The sequence below is a fragment of the Oncorhynchus nerka genome, linkage group LG21 (assembly GCF_034236695.1).
Source record: "Oncorhynchus nerka isolate Pitt River linkage group LG21, Oner_Uvic_2.0, whole genome shotgun sequence".
In the NCBI taxonomy this organism is placed as follows: domain Eukaryota; kingdom Metazoa; phylum Chordata; class Actinopteri; order Salmoniformes; family Salmonidae; genus Oncorhynchus; species Oncorhynchus nerka.
The window spans coordinates 10,906,553-10,934,295 of NC_088416.1; the positions used below are offsets into that span (position 1 = coordinate 10,906,553).

Genomic DNA, 27,743 nt, shown 5'->3' on the forward strand with positions numbered 1-27,743 from the left:
GTGCCCGGGTAGAATGCCATCAATTGGATAAAACAATTCCTAAGAAGACCCACTATGTGGAACTTAAATACTCATATCGTCTCTACTTTTGGTGGCAGTGACACTCTCTGCTTTTCATTGCAGGTTTTTCTTGTCATGGTCCTTAATTTATAAGCATAGTTTTTCTCCACACAGATATTATATATGGAATAATCGGGACATATTGTATAAAAATACTTCTTTGTCTTTAGAATATTGGTTCTGAAATAATATCCTGAGCCAACTTGTAAATGCAAAGTATTTTACTTAAAAGGAATTCTTATCACTTTACAAAATCCCTGTAACACCTGAAGATTTTGCAATTGTTTAAAATGCCATTCCCTCAGGCGTTGCTTTATTATTCAGGAACGTGTCAAGACCTGACCCTCAGAACATACTTACAATTAAGCTTGTTGACTCAACAGTAGGAAAGATTTGTTTTTCTTTTAGTCCAATGGAGCTATATGAGCTATATGAGCCTTGGATATGTTGTACCTTATGTCATGCCTTACTGGAATGGTTTATTTGATAATATTGGTTGGGAAAAAGCAGTGGATGTAAAGTACTTAAGTATACATACTTTAAATCACTACTTAAGTAGTTATTTGGCGTATCTGTACTTTACTTGACTATATTTTTCACAACTTTTACGTCACTACATTCTTAAATAAAATTCTGTACTTTTTACTCAATACATTTTCCCTGACACCCAAAAGTACTCGTTACATTTGAAATGCTTAGCAGGACAGGAAATTGTATAATTCACACACTTATCAAGAGAACATCCCTGGTCATTCCTACTGCCTCTGATCTGGCGGACTCACTAAACACATGCTTTGTTTGTAAATTATATCTGAGTGTTTGAGCATGCAACTGGCTATCCTTAAAAAAATAAAAATAAATGTTGCCTTCTGTTTGCTTAATATAAGGAATTTGAAATTATTTATACTTTTACTCTTGATACTTAAGTACATTTGAGCAATTACATTTACTTTTGATACTCAAGTATATTTAAAACCAAATACTTCAAGACTTTTACTCCAGTACGATTTTACTGGGTGACTTTCACTTGAATCATTTTCTATTAAGGTATCTTTACTTTTACTCAAGTATGACAATTTGGTACTTTTTCAACCGCTAGAGAAAAGTTTGGATATTGCCACACATATACCTACTTATTAACAAAATTAAGGAAGTTTCTTTTAAAATGATTCATACATATTATCCTGCCAACCACTATATGAAGAAGTTTTTAAAAAATCGAATTTGACCTTTTGTAATGACCACCCAGAAGGAATCTGTGCCAAGACATCAGTAGATGTATAATTGAAAATTACATTTATGAAGATTTTACACTATTTTGGAGAGATGTACTGCTTGGATTCTTTACCTACAATAGAAAATAAGTTGAAACTATTTTATGTTATTCATTTAATTATTATTTTGGCCAAATTTCATATTCACAAATGTAATTTTAGAAACAAAACACCACATTTTCATACCTTGCAAAAATAAATTAAACTATATGTTAAGAAAATGAAATACTCTGCCAACAAGAAAGCTGTTAGGCTCTAAATACTAATAAATGTGCACCTTAACAGTTAAAAAAAAAACTATTACTTCCTGAAACAGCTAGTCATTTCCTTCACAACCACACGACGCGTCGATGTTGCTCTGGAGAGCACCTGCTGTTCTTTTGATAGCGTTTGCCAAGTAGTTGTAGCGTCTCTACTACATTCAACTTTGACAAAGAAAGCAAGAATAGGGGAAACAATGGCGAATGCCCATCGCGCCAACGTCCTGGTAACCTCCTGTTTGAAAACGCCGGTAGACCCACATACCAAGGCTCCGTTGGCGTTGTATGAAAGGCAGCGAGCCCTTCCATGTTCGCCAGCAGCTGGTCGTATTGACAATCGAGACTACGAAAAAGAGGTAAGATATCGGCAGATGAGTTTGGTATTTGAAAGCTGAGCTAAGCAATCAAGAAATATTCTGAAATGATTGGTTGAAATGCAGCATAAGGGTGGAAAGAGGACTGGAGCACCATCCAACACTTGGCAAGATGCCATTCATCCCACTAACCAATCCATCAACGTTATAAATTACCTCCAATCTTTATGTTGATCTGGAGAGGAATGGAATCAGTTGCCCATAGGAACCCTACATATATATTTTACATTCATGGGGTCAAAAGTCCATAATAAGCTAATTCTTTGGTCCTCCCTCATTGATCTGCTAGATATTTTAGTCATAAAACATATTGATCATACATGGCATACAAGTTGATGTAAGTAGGCCTAATGTATATCCTATGATACTGGATAGTGATGTAAATTAAGTGGAGAATCTATTAATTAATATATTTAATGTCACTCATGTTAAAGATTGGGAAACTTCAGGTCAAGCATGTACTTATGTCGGTGGATTCTCATAAATCCATGTTGTTCTCAAATGTTACTACAGAGATTTGACTGTTTTCAGGTCAACCTGCCTGTGTGGGAGAGGATTTCACCTGTATAACTTGTGACTGGCCTATTTTTGGCTTCCCTCATTGACTAGCTTACGCTGACGTCATAGTGCCAGTAATCCTAAATGCTTAATTTCCATTGGACAACATTATTTCAAATCCTATTTTATTTTTCCTCACTGGACAATGATCTTCCCTACATCTGGGCATCTCAAAAAATAAATAAATTAGAAAGTACATTCATTTTTATCTGGCTTGTACTCTAACCAGTAGGATACTAGTTAGAATTGCCAAGTTTTAGACATATTTTCTTAATATTTGTAAATATATGATTTGATCTCGTCCATTCTTCACCCCTAGAAAAAAGATTGAGATGGTTGGGGGCCGAGCAGCTAGTGTGAAAGTTGAACACACTCCTTCCATTATCACCCACATTCTGTGCGTGACCATATGGATAGGTCATCCAAACTCACAGAGCTGGGGATAATGAGCTTAGGCCTCAAGTAGCCATCTCATATTATGTTCTACTCTACACACTTCATAACCATCCACAATATGTCCAGTCATCAGTACTACTCTTACATGATGACACACTTCCATACATTTGGCATATTAACACAAATGGGGCCACCCATTCAAGAAATATCTGAAAGTCATAGAAAAACAGGTGAAAGGCTCTTTCTTCCATGCGACCATAATCCTATCCAAGATACCCGTTGCTTCCAATGACTTACTTAAGGGATAATGCCAGAGAAGCCGGTGTTTGGAGGATATATTGGCACCGGTGTTAGGTCCGAGACAAAGTCGATTTTACATTTGACCAATAATGTCCTTTTGTAGGCTACTTTTATTATTTGTATGGAATGGATTCCAGACACATGCTCCACAATCCGTGCACAACGTAAATGTTTTTTGCTTCATTTCCCTCATGACTTTCTTTGACTTCTCAGCTGCAGTATGACGACTCGGGGTCTGAGTACGGTGATGGGGATGCCCCCGGGAAGGGCAGCCCCCTGATTATCAAAGACTACCGAGTGACAGGGGATCACATCGACTTGCGTGAGTTCTACTTCTCCAACGAGGAGTACTATCGTAAACTGGAGGAGCTGAAGAGGGCCCACCTTCGCACCATGGCCGAGCTAGAGGGCATGTACCGCAAGAAGCTGGAGCTCAAAAGCACACCACCCTCAGAAAATGTGCAGGGGGCACAGGCACACAGGTGTGTTGTGGCTCTTGTTTGGAATTTGTTGTTTTTCTTGATTAACCATCAAGATGATAAGCTGAAGTTGGTAGGGTACATTATTTTTGCTCCTGGAGTGTACTGTACTCGGCGTCTACGTAATATTAGAAGGGTGTAAAATCTTTGTTCGCTCACCAGGTCGTACTTGAAGATCAGCCCCATGCCTGTGAGGCGTCTGAGGAAGGCCCACTCTGCTCTGGAGCTGAGGAGGGGCTCTGGGCTGTCGGACACATCTGACGAGGAAGGTACTGTCGACAACAATGTGGAGAAGGGTCTGCAGTCCTCCCCCAAAGAGCACATCAAGAACATGTGGCAGGACTTCAAGCTGTCGCCTCGCAAGTGTTACCTGTCCACATCCTCCCACCAGAGCCTCATTGGGGACAACAAGAACGGCATCAAGGGTAAGGACCGGAAGCAAGGGCGAAAAGATGTTGAACACGAGCCTTGGAAACCCAAAGTGACCGTCCCCAAGCCATTCCACATGACGCTGCGGGAGAACCAGAAGCACCAGAAAGGTGTCAAGACACGGTCAGAGATTGAACTGGAGAACACGGCCCTACGGAAGCAGCTTGAGGAGCTGACAGAATGCCAGCGCAAGTTCCGTGCCAGCTCAGTACCCGCCCACGTGCGCCTGCCCCTGTATGAGGAGCTCCAAGAACGCGACGAGGCACGGCGGGCCATGCGTGAGCGGGAGCAGCATCGTCTGTGCTCCACCCAGCAGCCCTTCAGTTTCCTGGAGCGCGAACGTCTCAAGAGGGAGCAGAGAGAGGAGCAGCTCCGCAACCTCCAGCCAAACAGCAAGGAGAGAGTCCAACCATTTAGGGCCAAGCCCGTGCCCAAGGCAGTGTATGAGGCGGCGTCGGGCGAGCAACTGAAGGAGGAGCAGCTGTACCGCGCCATCAAGATGCAGATGAGGGCCCAGGAGTTGCTCCACAGCGCCTCCATGCCACCCAGCATGCTTGCACGCCACCTTAGCGAAAGGAAGTGGGCCGAGGATGAAGCCAGTGGGGACACCACTGGATTTGAGGATGACAACAGTGCCTCTTACAGGCCTAAGATAAATACGGAGGTGCCCGACTTCGACGCCAGCTACAGGAGGTTCAAGAAGCAGCTGGAGAGCCGGCGCGACGTGAAACCTTTGACGACGTGCGAGCCGTTCCAGCTCCGGACGTCACAGATCCCCTCGCACCGCGAACGCATCCTGGCCGACATCGAGAAGGAGCAGATGAGTCCGCGGGCCAAGCGCTGGCCTTACATCAGCATAACTGGGCATGTCCGTTCACACAACTCTAGCCTCTGCTCCTCCCTCTCAGGCAGTCTGGAACAGCTGCCTGCCAAAGTCACCGATGCCAGCAAAAAACGGCAAGAGGCCGTAAGGTACTACCCACATAGAATAGCAAGGAGCGTCTCCTTTTTAGACGAGCTAGTGAGCGCTTCAGAATTTAGTTGCTCTTTTTAGGAATAGTTATGCCCTGAAAGTTGAAACCCTTGTCTGTTGAATCCTGTGGACTTCCTATCCCTATGGACTTCCTATACACTCCCAGCTCCAAAACAACCAAATGCCCAACCTCTGACATTATTACCCCCCTAGTCCTACTTCTAGTGTCATTGGCCTTCATTTTCCCTTTTGACAGTCCTTCCTCCACCCATGCCTTCCTGTCATCGATGTCATTGTCTCCTTGAGTAGAAAGGTACTTGAGCAGAGAAAGAAGGCAGAGGAAGAGGAAGCGAGATGGAGTGAGAGGCAGAAGCAGAGAGAGAAGAAGCTTGCGAAGGTGGTTTCGAGGCGCGCCCAGGCCAACGACACCCACGTGCCCCTCTCTCAGACCAACCAGTCCAAGCTCAAGCAGTTCAGGTACCCATAGAAAACCATAACATTACAATAATACTTGTAGCAACCAAGAAACTCACCCTACCTGAGACCAGTACTAACACCCACTCCACAGCCTGCCCCACATTTTCATATGGAAGTAGTGAATGGAATTGCAAACCTAAAGTGTTAATTTAACACTATTAAAAAGACTGAACCGAACATTGCCTCAGTCTCAATTGTGACTCTTTTTCTAGTATATTATATTGAAGAATATGGATGGATCTCTTCATTGTTTTTATAAGACATTAAAAACATACTAATGTGTGGATACCCTTTTGTTCCTTATCCCAATTTCAGTTTCAAGTAATTGTTTCGGAATGATTTCCATATCAGTAAGCTGTGGTTGTAAAAGTGATGTTTTTGTTGAATAGGTCAGGGTTGAGGGTTATTTGAGGGTTGTGGGATCACAGGGGTGAGAGGTTGTCTGTGTTTCAAACAGAAAGCAGGACTTTCAGCGCAGGAAGGAGTACAAGGAGGAGATGAGGGAGATCCAGGAGAGAGTGAAGGGGAGGCCTCTGCTGTTGGAGCAGGTCGCACAGGTGAGCCTGAAACGCCCCCCCCCCCCCACACACACACACACACACGTGGAGTGACATGACATGGGTTGCAATTTCAGTAGTTATAAGTGGCTTCCTTTCCTCATCTCCTCAGTCCACTCATTCACACAATAAATATATATTGCATGAATAATAAATGTATGACTGACTATTTTACCCATCACTGGTCATGGTGTATACAATTTTTCACTTCTGTCTGTTGACAGATGAATGCCAAACATGCTGCAGAGAAGCACTACACAGACACCCTGCGAGGCTGTGGAGTGAGTGAGGACTTTGTCAGTGGCAAGGTGCCCAAGTCCCAGCGGCCAGGTGGCCAAGACTCTGCATGCAGGACCTCCTTCTCTAGTGACTCCAAACAAAGGTAGACTTCTGGCTCAATGACAGTGAATTATACATTTTGTAAACATACTTCATTAGTCAAAATCTCTATGAAGACAATACAGTATCACGTTGCAAAAAAAACGTTTTAGGCCTACCTCATCACCTGTGCTGTGGTCTTAGATCTTGTATACAGTATTACAGTCTCAGATGGTGATAGTGAATAAGACATATAATACATAACATATTTAACACAGTCGTTAAGTTACTCATAATCAATAGAAATAATATTATTTCAAAGTAGTTGAGCCATGTGTAAGGGATAATCAATGAGGGATATGCGTTCTGTGGAAAATAATGAAGGACATGGAAGGTGTATATTATTTTACAGAGAATGCATAGAGCCCCGAGTTTATTATCCCTTTTATACCATGGCTATAATGTACACATTTGCCGCTAGAAATGTGTTCAAAATCCACTGAAATAGCTAGCAAATGTACTACTACTGTAGCAGTAGTTGCCTTGGTAACGAAACAAACATACTGCTAGTTTAGCTATCCAAACCATCAGTTTTAGCGCAGAATAACTGATGAATGTACGACCACTCAATACCGGTTGAATATGGCTGGTAAACGTCGGCAAAAAGGCGCAATTAAATTGTTGCCAGCAGTACAGTTACAGTCACCAACGATCTGGGTAACAGCCTAACCAACTCTGCTAGGGCAAGTAAAATGGTCTGAGTGAGTTGTTCCTCATTTGTAGCTAGCAGTTAGCTAGCAGTGCTTGACTGCCGTTGTGAGGTCAGAACGCTCGGATCAACGCTTCTCCTTGGCCAGAGCGTCCACTGTGCGCTCTGAATTCACTAAAGGACAATCAGACAACGCTCCGAATTTACGGACGCCCAGAGCGCACTCTGGCACTCCAGATTGAATTTACGAACACACGTTTAGCTTGCTATTATAAAAGTCGAATTCAACAATGGCAATAATGTTTTCAGTTCGACTTGTGTTGCTTTCATAGGCCACTCAAACATATTACATTTACATTTAAGTCATTTAGCAGACGCTCTTATCCAGAGCGACTTACAAATTGGTGCGTTCACCTTAAGACATCCAGTGGAACAGCCACTTTACAACAGTGCATCTAAATCTTTTAAGGGGGGGGGGGGTGAGAAGGATTACTTTATCCTATCCTAGGTATTCCTGAAAGAGGTGGGGTTTCAGGTGTCTCCGGAAGGTGGTGATTGACTCCGCTGTCCTGGCGTCGTGAGGGAGTTTGTTCCACCATTGGGGGGCCAGAGCAGCGAACAGTTTTGACTGGGCTGCGCGGGAACTGTACTTCCTCAGTGGTAGGGAGGCGAGCAGGCCAGAGGTGGATGAACGCAGTGCCCTTGTTTGGGTGTAGGGCCTGATCAGAGCCTGGAGGTACTGAGGTGCCGTTCCCCTCACAGCTCCGTAGGCAAGCACCATGGTCTTGTAGCGGATGCGAGCTTCAACTGGAAGCCAGTGGAGAGAGCGGAGGAGCGGGGTGACGTGAGAGAACTTGGGAAGGTTGAACACCAGATGGGCTGCGGCGTTCTGGATGAGTTGTAGGGGTTTAATGGCACAGGCAGGGAGCCCAGCCAACAGCGAGTTGCAGTAATCCAGACGGGAGATGACAAGTGCCTGGATTAGGACCTGCGCTGCTTCCTGTGTGAGGCAGGGTCGTACTCTGCGGATGTTGTAGAGCATGAACCTACAAGAACGGGCCACCGCCTTGATGTTAGTTGAGAACGACAGGGTGTTGTCCAGGATCACGCCAATATAACATGTAAGAATTAACGAAATATATTGAATCCTAGCATTCTGAAATAATGCACGCTCTAGAATGCACTTCAAGCCAATCAGAAACGAGTATTCAACAATGCCATGGTTTAAGAGTTTATATGTTTTTATTTTGTTTCCTCAGTGACAAGGATGAGACGGATACACCAGCTATTTACAACACGGTCTTCCAGGATGACTACCCAGACAATTATGAAGACAGCTTTGCTGACCAAGAACTGGAAGGAGAGCAGGAGGCTGAGAAAGATGAATTAAAGTCCATGAAAGAGGAGGATGAAGGCCATGACGAAGTAGGGCGGGAGAGGGAGGACATTGGGCGTTATTCAGATGATTGTGATTATTCAGATGACCATTACTCAGATGATGATGACCATTACTCAGATGCCAGTGAGCATTACTTGCCCCTGGACGATGAAAATAATGAAGGGAGTGACATCATCAAAAGGCCCAAGAGTACAGAGAGCAGCCCAAGCTATAGAAGCGGCCAGTACAGCCGAAACAGTCAAAAGTCAGAGAGTGATAGGGAAAACACTGCAATAGCAGACAAGAAAAATGACGAGGATGACTGAAAAGTCAAAGGAGTGCATTTTCTCACACGTAGGCGGACTACATTGTGCGCAAACGTCTACAACACTGACACACAGTGGTAGAGATGCTTCTACTATAAAATAGGCTAAATGTATGGTAGGATATCTGTCTATGTATGTGTGTGTGTATATATATATATATATATATATATATATATATATATATATATATATATATATAATGGGAAATGTGTAAATACAATTGGTTAATTTCTTGTTTATTAAAAGAAAATGGCAAATACAATTTAGTGTGATACACAGACCAGAGTCAATTGTAGTAGTAGGTTATGGTTATGCAAATTGTCACATTGAACAGTTTAGGGTACTCTTTGTTTTGTGATATCCTACTATGCAGGAAATACAACACTATGACCACTTACTTTTGGATGTTTGTGATACATTTTCTTTAGACAATTATTTGTCAATGTTTTGTGACTAAATATGTGTAGCCTAACATTTGCAATATATTTCAGGATCATACTTTCATTTCATATATACATAACATTTGGGAACATAAAGGTGTTATGTATTTCATGTACATTATGGGATATTTATATTTCTGTACAAGTTGTCATAAAACAATTTGGAAATAAATCCTCATCAAAGCACATTTTATTGGTCACATACACGTTTAGTAGATGTTATTGCGGGTGTAGTGAAATGTTTGTGTTTCTAGCTCCAACAGTGCAGTATCTAACAGTTCACAACAATACACACAACAATGTAAATAAAATAAAAACCTATGAGATGATGGGACAGCCTATAGGGAGGAAGTCAGAGTCCTGGCCGTGTGGTGCCAGGATGACAACCTCTCCCTCAACGTGATCAAGACAAAGGAGATGATTGTGGACTACAGGAAAAGGAGGACCAAGCACGCCCCCATTCTCATCAACGGGGCTGTAGTGGAGCAGGTTGAGCGCTTCAAGTTCCTTGGTGTCCACATCACCAACAAACTATCATGGTCCTCCAGACACACCAAGACAGTCGTGAAGAGGGCACGACAAAGCCTATCCCCCCCCAGGAGACTGAAAAGATTTGACATGGGTCCTCAGATCCTCAAAAAGTTCTATAGCTGCACCATCGAGAACATCCTGAACGGTTGCATCACTGCCTGGTATGGCAACTGCTCGGCCTCCAACCGTAAGGCACTACAGAGGGTAGTGCAAACGGCCCAGTACATCACTGGGGCCAAGCTTCCTCCCATCCAGGACCTCTATACCAGGCGGTGTCAGAGGAAGGCCCTAAAAATGGTCAAAGACTCCAGCCACGCTAGTCATAGACTGTTCTCTCTGCTACCGCATGGCAAGTGGTACCGGGGTGTCAAGTCTAGGTCCAAAAGGCTTCTTAACAGCTTCTACCCCCAAGCCATAAGACTGCTCAACAGCTAATCAAATGGCTACCCAGACTATTTGCATTGTCTCCCCACCCCCTCTTTTACACTGCTGCTACTCTCTGTTTATTATCTATGCATAGTCACTTTAACTCTACCTACATGTACATATTACCTCAATTATCTCGACTAACCTAACATTGAATCTGTACCGGTACCCCCTGTATATAGTCTCGCTATTGTTATTTTACTGCTGCTCTTTAAATATTTATTTTGTATTTTTTACAAAATACTTTTCTGAAAACTGCATTGTTGGTTAAGGGCTTGTAAAGTAAGCATTTCACTGTAAGGTGAAACCTATTACAATTTGATTTGATACACACAAACCTAAAAGTAAAATCATGGAATTAAGGAATATATAAATATTAGGATGAGCAATTTCAGGGGCATAGACTAAAAACAGTATATACAAATGAGATGAGTAAAGCCATATGAAAACATTATTAAAATAACTAGTGTTCCATTATTAAAGTGGCCAGTGATTTCAAGTCTATGTACAGTACATAGACTTGAAGTCATTTACCAACCCAAATTGATTATATATGTTTTGGGGTGTGTGGACCCCGCAGACCAACGGAAAACACAGCCGCATGGGTACTAAAGGATGGATGTTCATTTTGATTGACAGCATCTTTAGCCCGTAAAATAACAGGACAACCCTTGTACAATTTTATGACAAACCAATCGGATCACTCAAGGGCGTGCACATAGTCCAAATTTTACGCGGCGCCATGGGCCGAAAAACCTAGATGGAATATCCCAGTCTTAACCGGTTTCAACCGGTCTTGGGTTTGAAGCATGAGATGAAGAGCTAGCGTACAAGCTCTTACACAGCCCTGCTATCAAATATTATATACGAATAGAACCAATAATAAATTCAAGATTATTTTAATTTGTGATTATGAACCGGAATAACGCTATACGTGTGACTCCGTAAATTGTTAGCTAGCCAAGGGAAGCTAAGTCATCATTGGCTTGTGCATTAGCAGGCTAACTTGACAACATTTCTCGCCGTCAGCAACGGTTCAATCATTGCTAAGCTACTTCTAGACTAGTCCGTGGACATTTATTTGCTATTTGGTAAATTGGTACATGTACATTATCATACTGAAACTTCGCTTCAGTGGCAGGACATACAGCTAACGACGTGCTATTAAGACATAAATAATTTGGCTAGCTAGCTAGCTAATTAGCCAGGAAGCTAGTTAGTGAATGTCAACCACACTGGAACGTGTGCCATGAGATAGCTTGACATCCAGCCAAACAAACGACAGTTGAAAAATAAGGGCAAAAGTCTCTTCTTTTTTTTTATTACAACGGAAAGACTAAATAAGGTAAGTTTGGTAGCTAGCTGTTTAGTGGGTTGAATCTCTTGAGTTTGGGTAGTGATGTAGCTAACGTTAGCCAGCTAGCTATTAGTGGTAGCTAACTAGCCTTTTAGCTATCTGGCTGAATTTATAGCTAAACTAACTTGCTAGCTATAATTGTGAATATTACTTAAGTTTGTTAATATGAGTGAGTGAAGTGAAATTTAAACATCTTACAGACTTAACATTAGCCAGACGTAAGTTTATGCGATAAGCTAACGAGACCTGTTTCAACTTTGAGGTCAGTTAATTTAGACGTAACCAAGTAGTATACACAATAGAGGTAACGCTAGCTAACAATAGTAAACGCTAAGTTAGCCATAAGTTAAACAGTAACGTTAGCTTGCGTTATCAACTAGCAGCACTCTTGAATCGCTGGATGGAGGGAGGGGTTGCTGTATTGCCGCGTTTACGTGCTTCCCGGAACTAGAAAACTCAGAAATGTCCGAATGACTAACTGGTTTAAACCCGGCACGTGTTTGACTATAACCAGTTTATAAATCGTACATTTTCGATTCTCCTGGTTCCGACGAGCACTTGAACGCGCCACAAGTACCACTTGTGGTCCATGGTGTCGCAATTTGCAAATCTATTTAAGTTTACAGGCTTGCGAGTGATGTCGCAATTTTAGTCACACTCAATATTTCGCCATTGTTGTTACGTGGGTGGGTGTAGCCATAGGTAGTAATATCGGGAGTGAAAATAATATCTTTGGTCAGGTTTTATTTACAGGTCTGTCTGTAGTTAAGTTCTGCCATTTGTTCTCATGTTTCCCTACCCCTCCATTGCTAGAGCTCTATGCCAGCAAACATGACAATGTTGGCGGATCATGCAGCAAGACAGCTGCTAGACTTCAGTCAAAAGCTGGACATCAATTTGCTGGACAATGTAGTCAATTCCATGTACTATGACATTGGATCACAGGTGAGAGCTGCTCCTTGCCCTTCTGCTGCTCTGTCATTTGCTACATAATTAAGTCAGACTGCCATCATTTAGGCTGTTTGCAGTGACTTCAAAACCAGGGTTTTTGTAAAAAAAAAAAAAAAGTAATCAGTGATTGGATCATTTCTGGATGTGTGTTCTGGCTCTCGCCCAACCTTTTGGTTCATGGGACCAGTCCTACGATCTAGAATAGCTTTCCATTCTAGAAATTGTCTGGAGTTACTCAGATCCAGACTCATTGCGAAGAAGAAACTTACGTCAGTAGGTGTGGTGTAGGATTTGGCCGGAGCAAGGAGTTTAGGTAGCCAGACAATTAATTGTACCCTGTATGACTCAAAATACAAACTTTCTTTACTCCCATGTTGGTAAACATAAACAAACACTGTATAGCCTGAACATGGTTAAAACTGTAACTTTCATATCATGGAAGATCAGTCCTTGCATCCATTGCTCTCTATGAATTTGAGTGTTTACATTTCTCCATCCCTTAGTGGCAGGGTTCATGCTTTGTTTCAACTGCGGATTAGACCTTTAAAGCCACACAGATCTCAGAACAGTTTCTCTCTCCTTCTCTTCCACAGCAACGCATGGCCCAGGAGGTGCTGACCAACCTCAAGGATCACCCGGACGCATGGACACGAGTCGACACCATCCTGGAGTTTTCTCAGAACATGAAGACTAAAGTATGTGTGCCAGTGATTCAGTCCTTGTGATCGGTTTACATCCTCTAAACAGGGCGAATATATAAGTCAACATTGAAAAGCATATCATTACAGCCAGGCATTGGCAGTCCAGTTGGATCCATAGAGATGCGTAGATCTGGTTTATTACATTTGTTAGCTTTTGATGTATTTTATCCAATATATATCAAACATAAAAGATCTCTTATTAGTGGAAATGAGATGAAGTTGTGAGTGATATGCCTTTCCTCCCTCCTCTCCATTCCAGTACTATGCACTGCAAATTCTGGAGACTGTGATCAAGACACGCTGGAAGATTCTTCCAAGAAATCAATGTGAAGGTAACACCCGCTGTATAGGTTGTTTGGAATAACACCACTATATTAGGGCCAAGCGTGAGATACAAACCTTGGGAATGAACAGTGACATTAAGATAAGGGAATAACGTGGCTAGACTACATAGCTAATGTTCCGTGTTATGCAGGCACAAACATTTGATCTTTGACAATGTTGAGTCAAACATTTCTGCATGTTTTCAGGAATAAAGAAGTATGTCGTTGGTCTGATTATCAAGACCTCATCTGATGCCGCAAATGTTGAGGTAAAGAGTCGTTCCTGTGTTTGACCCAGTTCTCGCCGCAATGTTTTCCATGTTGAAATTCTGTGCTCGTTCCCAAATTTCATCTGCATTTTTTATCTGTGTTTCAGAAAGATGGAGTGTACATTGCAAAACTTAACATGATCCTCGTACAGGTAAAAAAAAAAAAAAAAAAGCAATTTTGTAAGAAACGCGTCTGTCCTGTCATTACAAATGGTTAAAACCGAAACAATCAAACGCAACGTGTCTCCTCTGCTTGTGTAGATCCTGAAGCAGGAGTGGCCCAAGCACTGGCCTACCTTCATCAGTGACATCGTGGGTGCCAGCCGCACCAGTGAGAGTCTGTGTCAGAACAACATGATCATCCTCAAGCTGCTCAGTGAGGAGGTCTTTGACTTCTCCAGTGGACAGATGACCCAGGTGAAGGCCAAGCACCTGAAAGACAGGTACATAACGTCTCCTATCCAGCTACCTAATAACTTTAAAGTTTGTCATATGTGCAGGATACAATGTAGCCTACACGGTACAATTGAATGCTTATTTATACAATAAATGCTTTGGCTGCTTGGAGATGTATTGTATATCGCAAAGAGTCTGTTTCCCTGAGTATTAGTGGTTGGTATCATTACCAGTCTCTTCATGGCAACTGAATTGTACATTTTTTATCATCACATTATTTGAAGGCATGGGTAGATAAGATGGAATTGTACACTGACATGCTATTTAGTAATGATTTTCTTTTTCTTTTAGTATGTGCAACGAATTCTCGCAAATATTCCAGCTCTGCCAGTTTGTCATGGTAAGCAATGGCTCAGGGATTCTAAATATGATATGAAATTGACATGTTGAATACCCAACACAAGTTCAATGCAAACATTTTCTGCAGGAAAACTCCCAGAATGCCCCTCTGGTCCAAGCCACACTCGAGACTCTCCTGCGTTTCCTGAACTGGATCCCCCTGGGGTACATATTTGAGACCAAATTGATCAGCACTCTGGTGTACAAGGTAACTCAACTCCTGATGACTCACTTGCACCTGTCCCCATACTGAAAATTAGATGACTAAGTATCGGTTTATTACTACTTCTCGGTTCCATTGAAACATCTCCCTAGGCAATTTAGTGGGGTTTTTGACGTGATACAGCAATACCGGCTTGTGTAAACCTGAAACGGCTGTTGAGCTATAGGCATCCTCTCACAAAGGCGCTCTTGCATTGGTTTTGCTTGCAAGTGCGTAAGAACCGGAGGAACAATATTGTGAATGTTTGAGACATTTGCACCTTGTTGCGTCGGTGACTTGGTCTGCTGCAAACATCCGTACACTTGTACCCGTGTACGGGTTGAAAATGGCAGATTTGGCCACTAATAAATGCCTAAATTGGAACATAGTGGCTGTACAGTAACATGCTGTACATGATGTAGTGGCTGAGCAGGACTGTATTTGAGACATGAGGATTATAATACCGCTTTGATGTCATACAAGCAAGCCAAACACTCGTCCAAATGTGACTTTCACGTGTCCAAATCTCAAAACTCATGTCATATACTGTGTCAAAGTTTATGATTACTGTTTGTTGTACAGTTACAATATGACATGGCCGCATACCCTGGGTTGTTCTGAACAGAATGAGCCTATGTTTGTCAATTGTGAAGAAAATTTGCAGCAGCACCTGAATGCAGTCATGACTCCTTTCTACGTGCACCAACATTCCGATCTGTTTCTCTGAATTGCCTTTTGAACACTGTAATATCATATTTTTATAAAGACTGGTCATGTTGGCAATAGAATAAGCTTTCAAATTATGCCCACTTGACCCAGATTGCGATTTATAATTGGGAGTTATTGGATTGCATAAAACACAATAGTAATTGTGCGACGGCGGGGATGTGTTCAGGACTAAACTACAAGTGTGCTTGCTCTAGTTCCTCAACAGCACAGATAGGAGAGCAAAAAAAAGAAGCTTATAGTTGAAGACTCTTCTTTGAGAGGTGTGTGGCCACTTGGAGACACCAGTTAGTCCTCTCACTCAAATCCTTGTCATTTTTTTTGTCTTATGTTGCACCTACTCCACATGTTACTGAATGTATCCAGAGTATTTTCAGATTTCGTTATCAGCAAATGCGTCAAAGTACAGAATGTAAAATGCACATAAAATCAAGTGTAATGTTTGGATTCAGTCTTGTTAGGTGAACTGTTGTGTACTCAACTTCGGTCCAGAACTTTTTCTTATTGGGACAAGCTCAAGTAGTCCCTCCTTGTTTCAGTCAGTTTTCTTCTGATTGGTGCCTAGTGAATACGACCCTGTTGACTAACCTCTTCTTCCTCTCGTCCGTTCCCAGTTCTTGAACGTGCCCATGTTCCGCAACGTGACGCTGAAGTGTCTGACGGAGATCGCCGGCGTGAGTGTCAACCAGTATGAGGAGCAGTTTGTCAACCTCTTCACGCTCACCATGGATCAGCTCAAACAGGTACACACCATGTCAGCTCAAACTGGTATGCTTAGCTCCATCTGCTGGCCAGTTAAGCCTACTGTCAAAACTCTATTGTAGCAGTGGTACCCAAATGATGGAGCAGGACAAACCGATGGGTTTCATATATTATTTTAAACAGGATACTGCAGACCCTATGTTTCAACAACGATCATATTGCAGGCATCATAAGAACTATTAAGAAGTTAGCATACATTTTTACATAAAAAAAAGGTGATTTAACACTAATTGACGCATCACATAATCTGCATTTTCCCGCATCTCTCTTTGCGTGTTAGATGCTCCCCCTGAACACCAACATCCGCCTGGCATATTCCAACGGCAAGGACGACGAGCAGAACTTCATCCAGAACCTCAGCCTGTTCCTCTGCACCTTCCTGAAAGAGCATGGACAGCTCATCGAGAAGAGGCCCAACCTTAGGGAGACACTCGTGGAGGTAGCGTTAACGCCGTGAATACTGGACAATAACAGCAGAGATACTGTTCCTACAATGTTTTTTTTGGGAGAAATGCACAAATCAATCGTTTTCATCCATAAGTCACGTATTAACAGTTCACATACCCTCTTGTTCCTCCCCAACCTGTACTGCAGCCAGAACAATTTTACCTTTGACCTCAAATACTAAACTCGTCAAAAAAATAAATGTCCTCTCGCGGTCAACTATTTTTTTTAGCAAACTTAACGTGTAAATATTTATATGAACATAAGATTCAACAACTGAGACATAAACTGCACAAGTTCCACAGACATGTGACTGGAAATGGAATAATGTGTCCCTGATCAAAGGGGGGGGGTCAAAATCAAAAGTATGTCAGTATCTGGTGTGGACACCAGCTGCATTAAGTACTGCAGTCCTCCTCGTGGACTGCACCAGATTTGCCAGTTCTTGCCGTGAGATGTTACCCCTCTCTTCCACCAAGGCACCTGCAAGTTCCCGGACATTTCTGGGTGGAATGGCCCTAGCCCTCACCCTCCGATCCAACAGGTTCCAGACGTGCTCAATGGGATTGAGATCCAGGCTCTTCGCTGGCCATGGCAGAACACTGACATTTCTGTCTTGCAGGAAATCACACATAGAACGAGCAGTATGGCTGGTGGCATTGTCATGCTGGAGGGTCATGTCAGGATGAGCCTGCAAGGGAGGGTACCACATAATGGAGGATGTCTTCCCTGTAACGCACAGCGTTGAGATTGCCTGCAATGACAACAAGCTCAGTCCGATGATGCTTTGATACACCGCCCCAGACCATGACGGACCCTCCACCTCCAAATCGATCCCACTCCAGAGTACAGGCCTCGGTGTAACTCATTTCTTTGACGATAAACGCGAATCCGACCATCACCCCCGGTGAGACAAAACCGCCACTCGTCAGTGAAGAGCACTTTTTGCCAGTCCTGTCTGGTCCAGCGACAGTGGGTTTGTGCCCATAGGCGATGTTGTTGCCTGTGATGTCTGAGGGACCGGCCTTACAACAGAACTACATGACCTCAGTCCAGCCTCTCTTCGCCTATTGAGGACAGTCTGAGCACTGATGGAGGGATAGTGCGTTCCTGGTGTAACTCGGGCAGTTGTTGCCATCCTGTAGGTGTGATGTTTGGATGTACCGATCCTGTGCAGGTGTTGTTACACGTGGTCTGCCACTGCGAGGAGCGTGGTTATTGCCCTGGCCATATCTGCAGTCCTCATGCCTCCTTGCAGTTTGTCTAAGACACGTTCACGCAGATGAGCAGGGACCCTGGGCATCTTTTCTTTTGGTGTTTTTCAGAGTCAGTGGAAAGGCCTCTTTAGTGTCCTCAAGTTTTCATAACTGTGACCTTAATTGCCTATCGTCTGTAATCCGTTAGTGTCTTATCCACTGTTCCACAGGTGCATGTTCATTAATTGTTTATGGTTAGTTGAACCAGCATGGGAAACATGCTTTACAATGAAGATATGTATTATCTGCATTTTATTATGTTTTGTTCAGTTTTTGTTGTCATCTCAAGTCACGCACCATTGAAATGGCACTAACCCCCCCAATCCTCAACATTCTCCTTACCTTCTGTTCTAATCACCCCCCCCCCCCCTCCAGGCTCTGCACTACATGCTGCTGGTGTCTGAGGTGGAGGAGACGGAGATCTTTAAGATCTGTCTGGAGTACTGGAATCACCTGGCGGCCGAGCTCTACAGGGAGAGCCCCTTCTCCACCTCCACCTCCCCCCTGCTTTCTGGGAGCCAGCACTTTGACGTGCCGCCACGCCGGCACCTCTACCTGCCCGTGCTCTCCAAGGTGAGGAGTAACACACAGACCGACGGACGGGTACACACACTGTGTGTGACAAGATGTGTGACAATCGAACAAGGTTTCCACCACTTCAAACTGTTTCCCCCCTACTGGACATAACCTTACTGTTCTACTGTGTCCCTGCCTCATGGTGTCTGATAGGATTACACTATTTAGATTGTCCATTAATAGTCACTGGCATGTTGTCTGCCCGGTAACACAGGTGCGTACGCTCATGGTGAGCCGAATGGCCAAACCAGAGGAAGTGCTGGTGGTGGAGAACGACCAGGGCGAGGTGGTCCGAGAGTTCATGAAGGACACAGACTCAATCAACCTCTATAAGAACATGAGAGAGACACTGGGTAAGTGCCTGGCCCAGGACAGTCTGCACATTCCACACACATATACGCGTCCTCTCTCTAGTCTGTAATGTCAGTTAATCTGCAATCTTTTCCATTCTCAAAGGTATTTTCCACAATTGATCGCTCTGTCAGTGATGCACATCTCTCCCGCACACTTTTGTTCACTGTCTATAACGTAGGGAACTATTCACATACTCCCTCTCTCTGTGATTACCATAACCCCCTCTCTCCCCCCCAGTTTACCTGACCCATTTGGACTATGCGGACACGGAGCGCATCATGACGGAGAAGCTGCACAACCAGGTCAACGGGACAGAGTGGTCGTGGAGGAACCTGAACACGCTATGCTGGGCTATCGGCTCCATCAGCGGGGCCATGCACGAGGAGGACGAGAAGCGCTTCCTGGTCACCGTCATCAAGGTCTGTAGTAGTCTTAACGGACACAGTGCACACTCATGCACTCGCAACCACGCACATACACGCGTCGCACCTTCACAGGTAGCTACGGTCTTTAAAGGGGAAAATACACACATACAGTAGTTGCTGGTCTTAGTCATCAATTCCGTGCTCTGTTAGACCAGAAATGTTCCCCTTACTGTTCAGAAATTGAATGGCCTGCCTGTTGAGGTGTTGCAGTCCGACTGTGCATGTTGAGCCTGTGTCATGAGGGGCGGAGAGTAACAGGGCTATGTCTATGCCGAGGACTCAGAACAGTGGGTGCTTGGAGTGATTGATAGAACTGACATTTGACCCAAAAAAAGAATTTAATGACACTTATGGATAAATTACACATCCACGTCACCTGACAAGACTTCAAATGTAATTGGCCCCAACTCTGCTGCTGTAGAGTGACTGTCAGGATGTACTGAGCTGCGTTTCTGTGTTGTTGACCGACTGTCGTTTTCTCATCATGTCTCCAGGACCTGCTGGGTCTCTGTGAGCAGAAGAGGGGGAAGGACAACAAGGCCATCATCGCCTCAAACATCATGTACATCGTGGGCCAGTACCCACGCTTCCTCCGAGCCCACTGGAAGTTCCTCAAGACTGTTGTTAACAAGCTCTTTGAGTTCATGCACGGTAAGCAACTTTGTTCAGGCCATCACTTGCATATCTCAAAAAGATACAGGATACTGTTTTCAGTGTCGTTTGAAAATGGATTTCCTTGGTGTGATTTTGCATCCATGCAAAATACCAGGGCTCTGTTCATTTGGCACAAGACAGAAGAAAGCCAACAAACAGGGAGGGACTACCTGGACTAGTCCAATAAGAAACAGTCATTTGCGGTTTACGATTCAAAGCTTTAAAAAAAAAAAAAAAAAAAGTTCCGCTACGGTATGTCCAAATGAACACGTCCCAACAGTGTCTTTTATTGAACGTTTTATTTGAATGTAATTGTTCCTGGCAGAGACTCACGATGGTGTGCAGGACATGGCGTGCGACACCTTCATTAAGATCGCCCAGAAGTGCCGGCGCCACTTTGTCCAGGTGCAGGTGGGCGAGGTGATGCCCTTCATCGACGAGATCCTCAACAACATCAACACCATCATCTGTGACCTCCAGCCCCAACAGGTACACAGATACACCAAGATTAGCAGTGACACAGTTGAGCTACAGGCCTCTGAAAACAACCAAAACTAAGAGTAAAATACAGTAGTAGTTGAACATTTTCAAGTAGCAACACTGGTTTTGAGTTTTCTATTGGCCAAGTTCAGGGAGCACCATGTTTCTAGTTGTCACAGCCATGTGAAATGGCTGGAGTTGTTCACATGACCATAATCAACCTCGTATCGCTTCCCCTCAGGTGCACACGTTCTACGAGGCGGTGGGCTACATGATCGGGGCCCAGACGGACCAGGCCGTGCAAGAGCACCTCATCGAGAAGTACATGCTGCTACCCAACCAGGTGTGGGACAGCATCATCCAACAGGCCACCAAGGTAAGTCACACTCCACTATGGGATTGGGTTTTGGTTAGCTCTGTTTCAAAGCATTTTAAATTATATGGATGCAACACAATCAATCAAATGTATTTATATAGCCCTTCTTACATCAGCTGATATCTCAAAGTGCTGTACAGAAACCCAGCCTAAAACCCCAAACAGCAAGCAATGCAGGTGTAGAAGCACGGTGGATAGGAAAAACTCCCTAAGAAAGAACCTAGGAAGAAACCTAGAAAGGAACCAGGCTATGAGGGGTGGCCAGTCCTCTTCTGGCTGGGCCTGGTGGAGATTATAACGGAACATGGCCAAGATGTTCAAATGTTCATAGATGACTAGCAGAGTGAAATAATAATCATCACAGTAGTTGTCGAGGGTGCAACAAGTCAGCACCTCAGGAGTAAATGTCAGTTGGCTTTTCATAGCCGATTATTGAGATTATCTCTACCGCTCCTGCTGTCTCTAGAGAGTTGAAAACAGCATGTCTGGGACAGGTAGCACGTCCGGTGAACAGGTCAGGGTTCCATAGCCGCAGGCAGAACAGTTGAAACTGGAGCAGCAGCACGACCAGGTGGACTGGGGACAGCAAGGAGTCATCAGGCCAGGTAGTCCTGAGGCATGGTCCCAAGGGCTCAGGTCCTCTGAAAGAAAGATAATTAGAGAGAGCATACTTAAATTCACACAGGACACCGGATAAGACAGGAGAAATACTCCCGACTGACTCTAGCCCTCCGACACAAACTATTGCAGCATAAATACTGGAGGCTGAGGCAGGAGGGGTCGGGAGACACTGGCTCCCCGTCCGACGATACCCCTGGACAGGGCCAAACAGGCAGGATATAACCCCACCCACTTTGCCAAAGCACAGTTCCCACACCGCTAGAGGGATATCTTCATCCACTAACCTACCATCCTGAGACAAGGCTGAGTGTAGCCCATGAAGATCTCCCCCACAACCCAAACAACACGGGGGTGTCATCCACCTTGTACCACTGTGCCATGAAGAAATGAAGAGGAACACCCACCGTCTTAGATGCCCTTGTAGTTTTATAAGCAACAAATGCTTTTTCTCCCATTTGTTGTAAATAGCAACTCGCAAAGCCTCATCTTTTTACACTTGAGTAAAAAGCTATCCAGAGCGACTTACCATGTGTTGTCTGAAGATGCGGTGAAAGCATTTTAACTGACTTGTTGACTCTCTCTCCCCCAGAATGTGGACATCCTGAAGGATGCAGAGACAGTGCGTCAGCTGGGCAGCATCCTGAAGACCAACGTGCGGGCCTGCAAGGCCGTGGGACATCCCTTCGTGGTGCAGCTGGGACGCATCTACCTGGACATGCTCAATGTCTACAAGTGTCTGAGTGAGAACATCTCCTCTGCCATCCAGACCAACGGTGAGACGTGTGTGTCTAGTCGTCTGTCTCTGGTCTATCTGATCTGTGTGCCCGAGGTGCTTGTTTGTCTTGGTGTGTGGGTCTGTCACTCTAGTATGCCTGAGGCACTTGCTTGTCAAAGTGTGTGTGTGCTTAACTGTATGTCTGCGGCATCAGTCACAGAACTATAAGTCCAGTCAAACGTTGCGTTCAAGACAGCTGGGAACTCTGGAAAATTACGATGTCAAATCATGCCGTCAGTGATATTCAGGTCGGAAAGTCGGGGCTGGGTGACCATTCACAACGATTTTGTCTCGTTTGTCTTGAACGCACTGAAGTTCTCAGTTGTTTTGAACGTGGCATAATAACGTTTCTTAAGCGTCACTGAGCTCTCCAATGCTAACACCATGCTACCACACTAATCCCTATGCTAGATAACTAATGCTCTATTGTCCTGCAAGGAGAGATGGTGACCAAGCAGCCCCTGATCCGGAGCATGAGGACGGTGAAGAGAGAAACGCTCAAGCTGATCTCAGGTTGGGTCAGCCGCTCCAACGACCCACAAATGGCGAGTCTGTCCTGTCTTAATCAAATCTAGAGTCACAGCCTGTAGGGAATGGTATAGACCAGTGGTTATTCTATAGATCCTCTCAGAAGGCCGTAATTGTAGATACAAATTTGTTGTTAACTGACTTTCCTTGTTAAATAAACAGTAAATCTAATGGTGGGATCAGAGCGGGCGTCTCTCAGACCATAGATGGCCTGTCTAAACCACACCATAGAGAAACGGGAGGCAGAAAGACAACCAGAAAGATCAAACTCGCTGTCTGGACTAGCTTGCACTCCACACAGCCCCAACCTTATCCAGAGGCATCATGCCCATTGAAACAATTTCATCCACTTACAGGTTGAAAAAGCAGAGTATAGCTCACATCACAGACAAAGATATAGCATTTGCCTGTCAGTTCCTCCAAAATAACTATGGTGCCAATGAATTGAACCACCACTATCCCCCAGTGGAGCCCCAAGCCCTCAGTTATCTGACAGTTTGCTTTGTTAGATTCAATGTCCTTTTATTAACTGGTCACGTTCTACCACGTTCCGTGGTTCTTCAGGTGGGGGAGAACTTTGTCCCGCCCCTGCTGGAGGCCGTACTCATCGACTACCAGCGCAACGTCCCCGCCGCCAGAGAGCCTGAGGTGCTCAGCACCATGGCGACCATCGTCAATAAACTGGGTGGACACATTACCGGGGAGATCCCGAAGATCTTCGACGCAGTCTTCGAGTGCACTTTGAACATGATCAATAAAGTATGTTTCATAGATGTTTCCTATACTATTATAGCACGATACTAAAAATGTGGTAATCTATTAATTAATTTATATTCTTAGCTGGCCTGAGTGGCCCTTATAAGACTGTGCATGATGTCAAAGGAACATTAACAGAAAGTTAGAGTTGGTGTGCAGCCTTGTCAAATTCAGTGCTTCCTCCACAATGGACCGCACTGGCCAAAATGGCTGCCACAGTGAACCTGTAGTTCATGGGCCCCACATCCCTTTTGCGTGGGTGTTGGGGATAAATTTGTACTACAGACAATCGGTCAAGTCTTTACAATGCATGGTTGTGCAGGATTGTTGAACACAGGATACTTTTTGTAATTGTTTATGTGAACAAAAACTGTATGACTGAGATAATCCAAGCAGTCTTTATTCCTTATAGAAAGTAATTCCACTGACATTGTCCAACTTGAATTGTCCCCTTTTTCTTCCTCCAGGACTTTGAGGAGTACCCAGAGCATAGGACCCATTTCTTCTACCTCCTCCAAGCTGTGAACTCGCAGTGCTTCCCGGCCTTCCTTTCCATTCCCCCGGCCCAGTTCAAACTGGTTCTGGACTCCATTATCTGGGCTTTCAAACACACCATGAGGAATGTTGCAGACACTGGTAGGACCCTCCATATGCTTTTGCCTTACCTACCTGTTCATACATACTAGGACTTTCACGAGATTGGAACTGTGTTGATGAATGAGGTTGGCAAACTCCTCTGAGGTGAAATGCAGTTCACTTAACTCTATATTTCAAATATTATGGGCGTTTCAGACGCAGGTGAAATCTAATGCTGGACTAAGGCTTTTCTTTCAATGGAGAACAGCTTTTTAGTCCAGGACTAGGCTTAATCTGAGTCTGAGAAAATAGTCCTTTCGGTACATTGTGGAATATGCCCTGCTTATTGTCATCAAGCCACTCATCCCGCATCCTCTTTTTCTCCGTCTGTCTCGTTATGTCCCCCAGGTCTGCAGATTCTTTACACCCTGCTGCAGAACGTGGCCCAGGAGGAGGCTGCTGCACAGAGCTTCTACCAGACCTATTTCTGTGACATCCTCCAGCACATCTTCTCTGTCGTCACAGATACCTCGCATACAGCAGGTGAGGGGGTGGTGGGGTCGGTGGCTGACAGTTAAATATCACCGGAAACATCTATGGTACTGTAAAAAGTGTTGGGTACAGGCGAGGAATCCGAGTCCTTGTTTTACACTAGATGGGTAGATGGTTTGATTCCTGATGGGGATATTTAACTTTGATGTCACATTGCAGCAGAGTCAAACACAGACATGGCAGATGGACGCGACAATGTGCTTAAGTGCCATTGGTGAGTGCCAGACAAGCGTGGGTATAATTGATGTTATGCTTGACTTTCTGCAGGGCTAACCATGCACGCATCCATCCTGGCCTACATGTTCAACCTGGTGGAGGAGGGTAAAATCAGCACCTCCCTCAACCCAGCCAGCCAGAACAACCAGGGCTACGTTCAGGAGTATGTGGCCAACCTGCTCAAGACAGCCTTCCCCCATCTACAAGAGTAAGTGTGTCTGTCAGCCTGCCTATTTGCATTATTCTTAGCTGCCTTGAGGGACCCTGTCAAGTCAATTTTAAATGAAACATTTTGTTGTGCTCCACTCTGAGCACTGAAATGGGGATGTGTTAGTTTTCAGCCTTGTCAAATTCGCTGCTTCCTCTACAATGGACCGCACTGGCCCAAATGGCTGCCACAGTGAACCTGTAGTTCATGGGCCTCATCTATTTTACATTGGTGTTGGGGATACATTTGTACTACAGACAATAACTAGTTGATCTAAAGTGATGTACTTACTGTAGGTAGTTGGTATATAGATAGGTGATTGTGTTGTAATCCTGACTCTCCTCTCCATTCCAGTGCCCAGGTGAAGGTGTTTGTAACAGGTCTATTCAGCTTGAACCAGGATATCCCCGCTTTCAAGGAGCACCTGAGGGACTTCCTGGTGCAGATCAAGGTGAGTCACTCTGGTTTTGTTGCCATACACACACACACACATGGGTGCAAACGCTTAGTAACTCTCTGGCCCTCGCGTGTCTTATCAGTCTGAAGTGTCAAACCACTGAAGCATGGTAGATGTACGTGATATTTGTCCCTCGCACTCAACTTCCTCTTTTTACTCCCTGTCCAGGAGTTTGCTGGCGAGGACACCACAGACCTGTTCCTGGAGGAGCGGGAGACGTCGCTGCGGCAGGCCCAGGAAGAGAAACACAAGCTGCAGATGTCAGTCCCCGGCATCCTCAACCCCCATGAGCTCCCCGAGGAGATGTGCGACTGAGCGCCGCCATATAGGAACGAACACCACAGTAAACATGTACAGTTTTTGAAAAAAAGAAAGCCAAGAGAAGCTGGGAGCTCCTCTTGTCAAGTGTGTGTGTGTGTGTGAGATTGAGAGTTGCTTTGTCGACCAAATCAATGCCAATATGTAAATGAGAATTGCGCCTATGATTCGGGCACTCACATTTTTTTGCATACGGACGCATTTTATACAGAGTCATTTGTGTAATAATATGGTATTGCTCCTTTTCCCTCCTAATTCAAGCGTTATATTTTTGGTCATCCTTTGTTTCGCCGTGCATGAAGTTGAAAGAAATAATTATTTTTAACCCTCTTTCTTTCCCTACACCCCCCCACCAACACCTCTTCTATTTGTTTATATGTAAGATATGTTAAAAGCACACGTTAAAAGGTTACTTTAAAAAGCGCTGTAGTGTCAGGAAGTGCTCCAATAGAAAGAACGTGTGTTTTTTGGAGGAACCTGCAGATGAATGTGACGGTAAATGACGCTGCTTCCTTTGTTTCTGTTTTGGCAGCAGTTTTTATGTGGCGAGTCAGGTTTTGTTTGCACCAAAAACGGACTGCTCTGACATTTGGACAAGAATGTTAGATCAAAGGAAGGTTATGTGCATATCATCCTGTTTGTAAAGCTGTCTTAGTACTATGGGAACATAAAGTTGGTTATTTTTACAAAACTGTTTATGTCCTATTCTGTGTGTGTGTGTTTCCTTCCATCATTGAAGGTTATTAAATCCAATATCTGAATTAGGATTTGAAACTATTAAACACTCACTGATAAATCTGCATTTTGAGAGGAAGGTTAAACGTTAAGGTTAAATTACTTAAATACTTTGGAGTAAACAAATAAAATAAAAACGATGCCATGGTATCGTGCTTCTCTGACAAATTCCCCAAATTAATAAAATGTCTGCAAAGGTGCGCTTGTCTGCTGGTGCCAATGAGGGCCATCTATAAACCTGAGCCGCAGTTCACCGGTCTATGGTCCGTGACGTGAAAGGGCACAAGCAATGAGGGAGGAGCACCCTCAAATCGAACCGTAATCTGCGTCGCTCTATGTTGTCAACAAGGCAGCATTGTGACTCGTCCTGAAACAAACATTTTCCATCAAATTTATTTTTGAAATTTCAAAAGAGTTCTCAATGGGAAAGCAGATAAAAAGCAATCACTTATGCATGTGAAAAGGGCACATGCCCTGTGTATCCTTCCCTCATCGGGGTAACCCGGGCCAGATAATCGAATCCCCTCAGTGGCTACTGGCTGGTGCTCTCTTGACTGTCTGCTGCTTGTGAATGAAACGCCATTTGTAAACAGTTCTTGCTGATGGTGTAACCGCGAGACTAGCGGAAAAAGACGAACAAGGCGAAAGAGACAACGGAAAGTTACGAATTATGAACATGCTGTGCCCCCACCCCTTTTCAATATGGCTGCGGTATCTACACTCTCCAGTAACGCTCCGATTGGATATTGACTCGACTGAATCTTAATGCCTCTTACTTTTTGACTTTATCAACGATATTTAGTATCAAATTCAATCTGAATCTATTACTCTCCCTTATTTTATTTAATGCATTAGCAAACCTTCACCAACCACTACGTCGGGCCTTTTCCCCCAAAACAACCAGGTGCCAACAATTCGTATCCATCAACAATTTCCAATGGTTTGACTACACTTTTCCTTTGTTATTTTCTTAATGAACGATGTGTGAAAACTGCGCCGAGCTGGTGGAGGTTTTAAATGAAAGTAAGTGAAAAAAATATATTAAATGTTTTGGCCGTAGTGGTCCCCTAACGCTAGCTAACGTT

General features: G+C 44.1%; 3 protein-coding genes and 3 non-coding genes across 12 annotated transcripts in view; all 6 read left to right on the forward strand.

Moving 5' to 3' along the window:
* Nucleotides 1-1,654: 1,654 nt before the first annotated feature.
* LOC115103887 (protein FAM161A-like) lies at nt 1,655-9,265 on the forward strand. The gene is made up of 7 exons (XM_029624913.2): nt 1,655-1,950; nt 3,436-3,704; nt 3,864-5,102; nt 5,413-5,580; nt 6,038-6,137; nt 6,362-6,519; nt 8,424-9,265. The coding sequence occupies exons 1-7, from the start codon at nt 1,792-1,794 to the stop codon at nt 8,866-8,868; spliced, it is 2,538 nt and encodes an 845-aa protein (XP_029480773.1). The 5' UTR covers nt 1,655-1,791; the 3' UTR covers nt 8,869-9,265.
* A 1,765-nt stretch (nt 9,266-11,030) lies between these two features.
* On the forward strand, nt 11,031-26,614 carry LOC115103888 (exportin-1). The gene is made up of 25 exons (XM_029624914.2): nt 11,031-11,610; nt 12,436-12,567; nt 13,167-13,268; nt 13,534-13,606; nt 13,805-13,866; nt 13,974-14,018; nt 14,128-14,309; nt 14,614-14,662; nt 14,750-14,869; nt 16,204-16,332; nt 16,632-16,790; nt 18,427-18,624; nt 18,842-18,980; nt 19,219-19,400; nt 19,901-20,057; nt 20,386-20,549; nt 20,782-20,916; nt 22,127-22,310; nt 22,751-22,857; nt 23,405-23,599; nt 24,064-24,232; nt 24,581-24,715; nt 24,992-25,148; nt 25,503-25,599; nt 25,774-26,614. The coding sequence occupies exons 2-25, from the start codon at nt 12,442-12,444 to the stop codon at nt 25,918-25,920; spliced, it is 3,213 nt and encodes a 1,070-aa protein (XP_029480774.1). The 5' UTR covers nt 11,031-11,610; nt 12,436-12,441; the 3' UTR covers nt 25,921-26,614.
* LOC115104449 (small nucleolar RNA SNORA17) lies at nt 19,595-19,727 on the forward strand. Its single transcript, XR_003859752.1, has one exon. It is a non-coding gene; the product is annotated as a small nucleolar RNA SNORA17 (small nucleolar RNA).
* Nucleotides 23,751-23,887, forward strand: LOC115104439 (small nucleolar RNA SNORA5). The gene has a single exon (XR_003859743.1). It is a non-coding gene; the product is annotated as a small nucleolar RNA SNORA5 (small nucleolar RNA).
* LOC115104444 (small nucleolar RNA SNORA5) lies at nt 25,277-25,411 on the forward strand. The gene has a single exon (XR_003859747.1). It is a non-coding gene; the product is annotated as a small nucleolar RNA SNORA5 (small nucleolar RNA).
* A 736-nt stretch (nt 26,615-27,350) lies between the features above and the next one.
* Nucleotides 27,351-27,743, forward strand: part of LOC115103889 (ubiquitin carboxyl-terminal hydrolase 34-like) — a 60,350-nt gene continuing 59,957 nt past the window's right edge. For all 7 annotated transcript variants that reach the window (XM_029624915.2, XM_029624916.2, XM_029624918.2 and 4 more), the window contains exon 1: nt 27,351-27,681. In XM_029624915.2, coding sequence (XP_029480775.2) covers nt 27,639-27,681 — 43 coding nt within the window. In that variant the 5' untranslated portion in view covers nt 27,351-27,638. The remainder of the gene's footprint in view (nt 27,682-27,743) is intronic.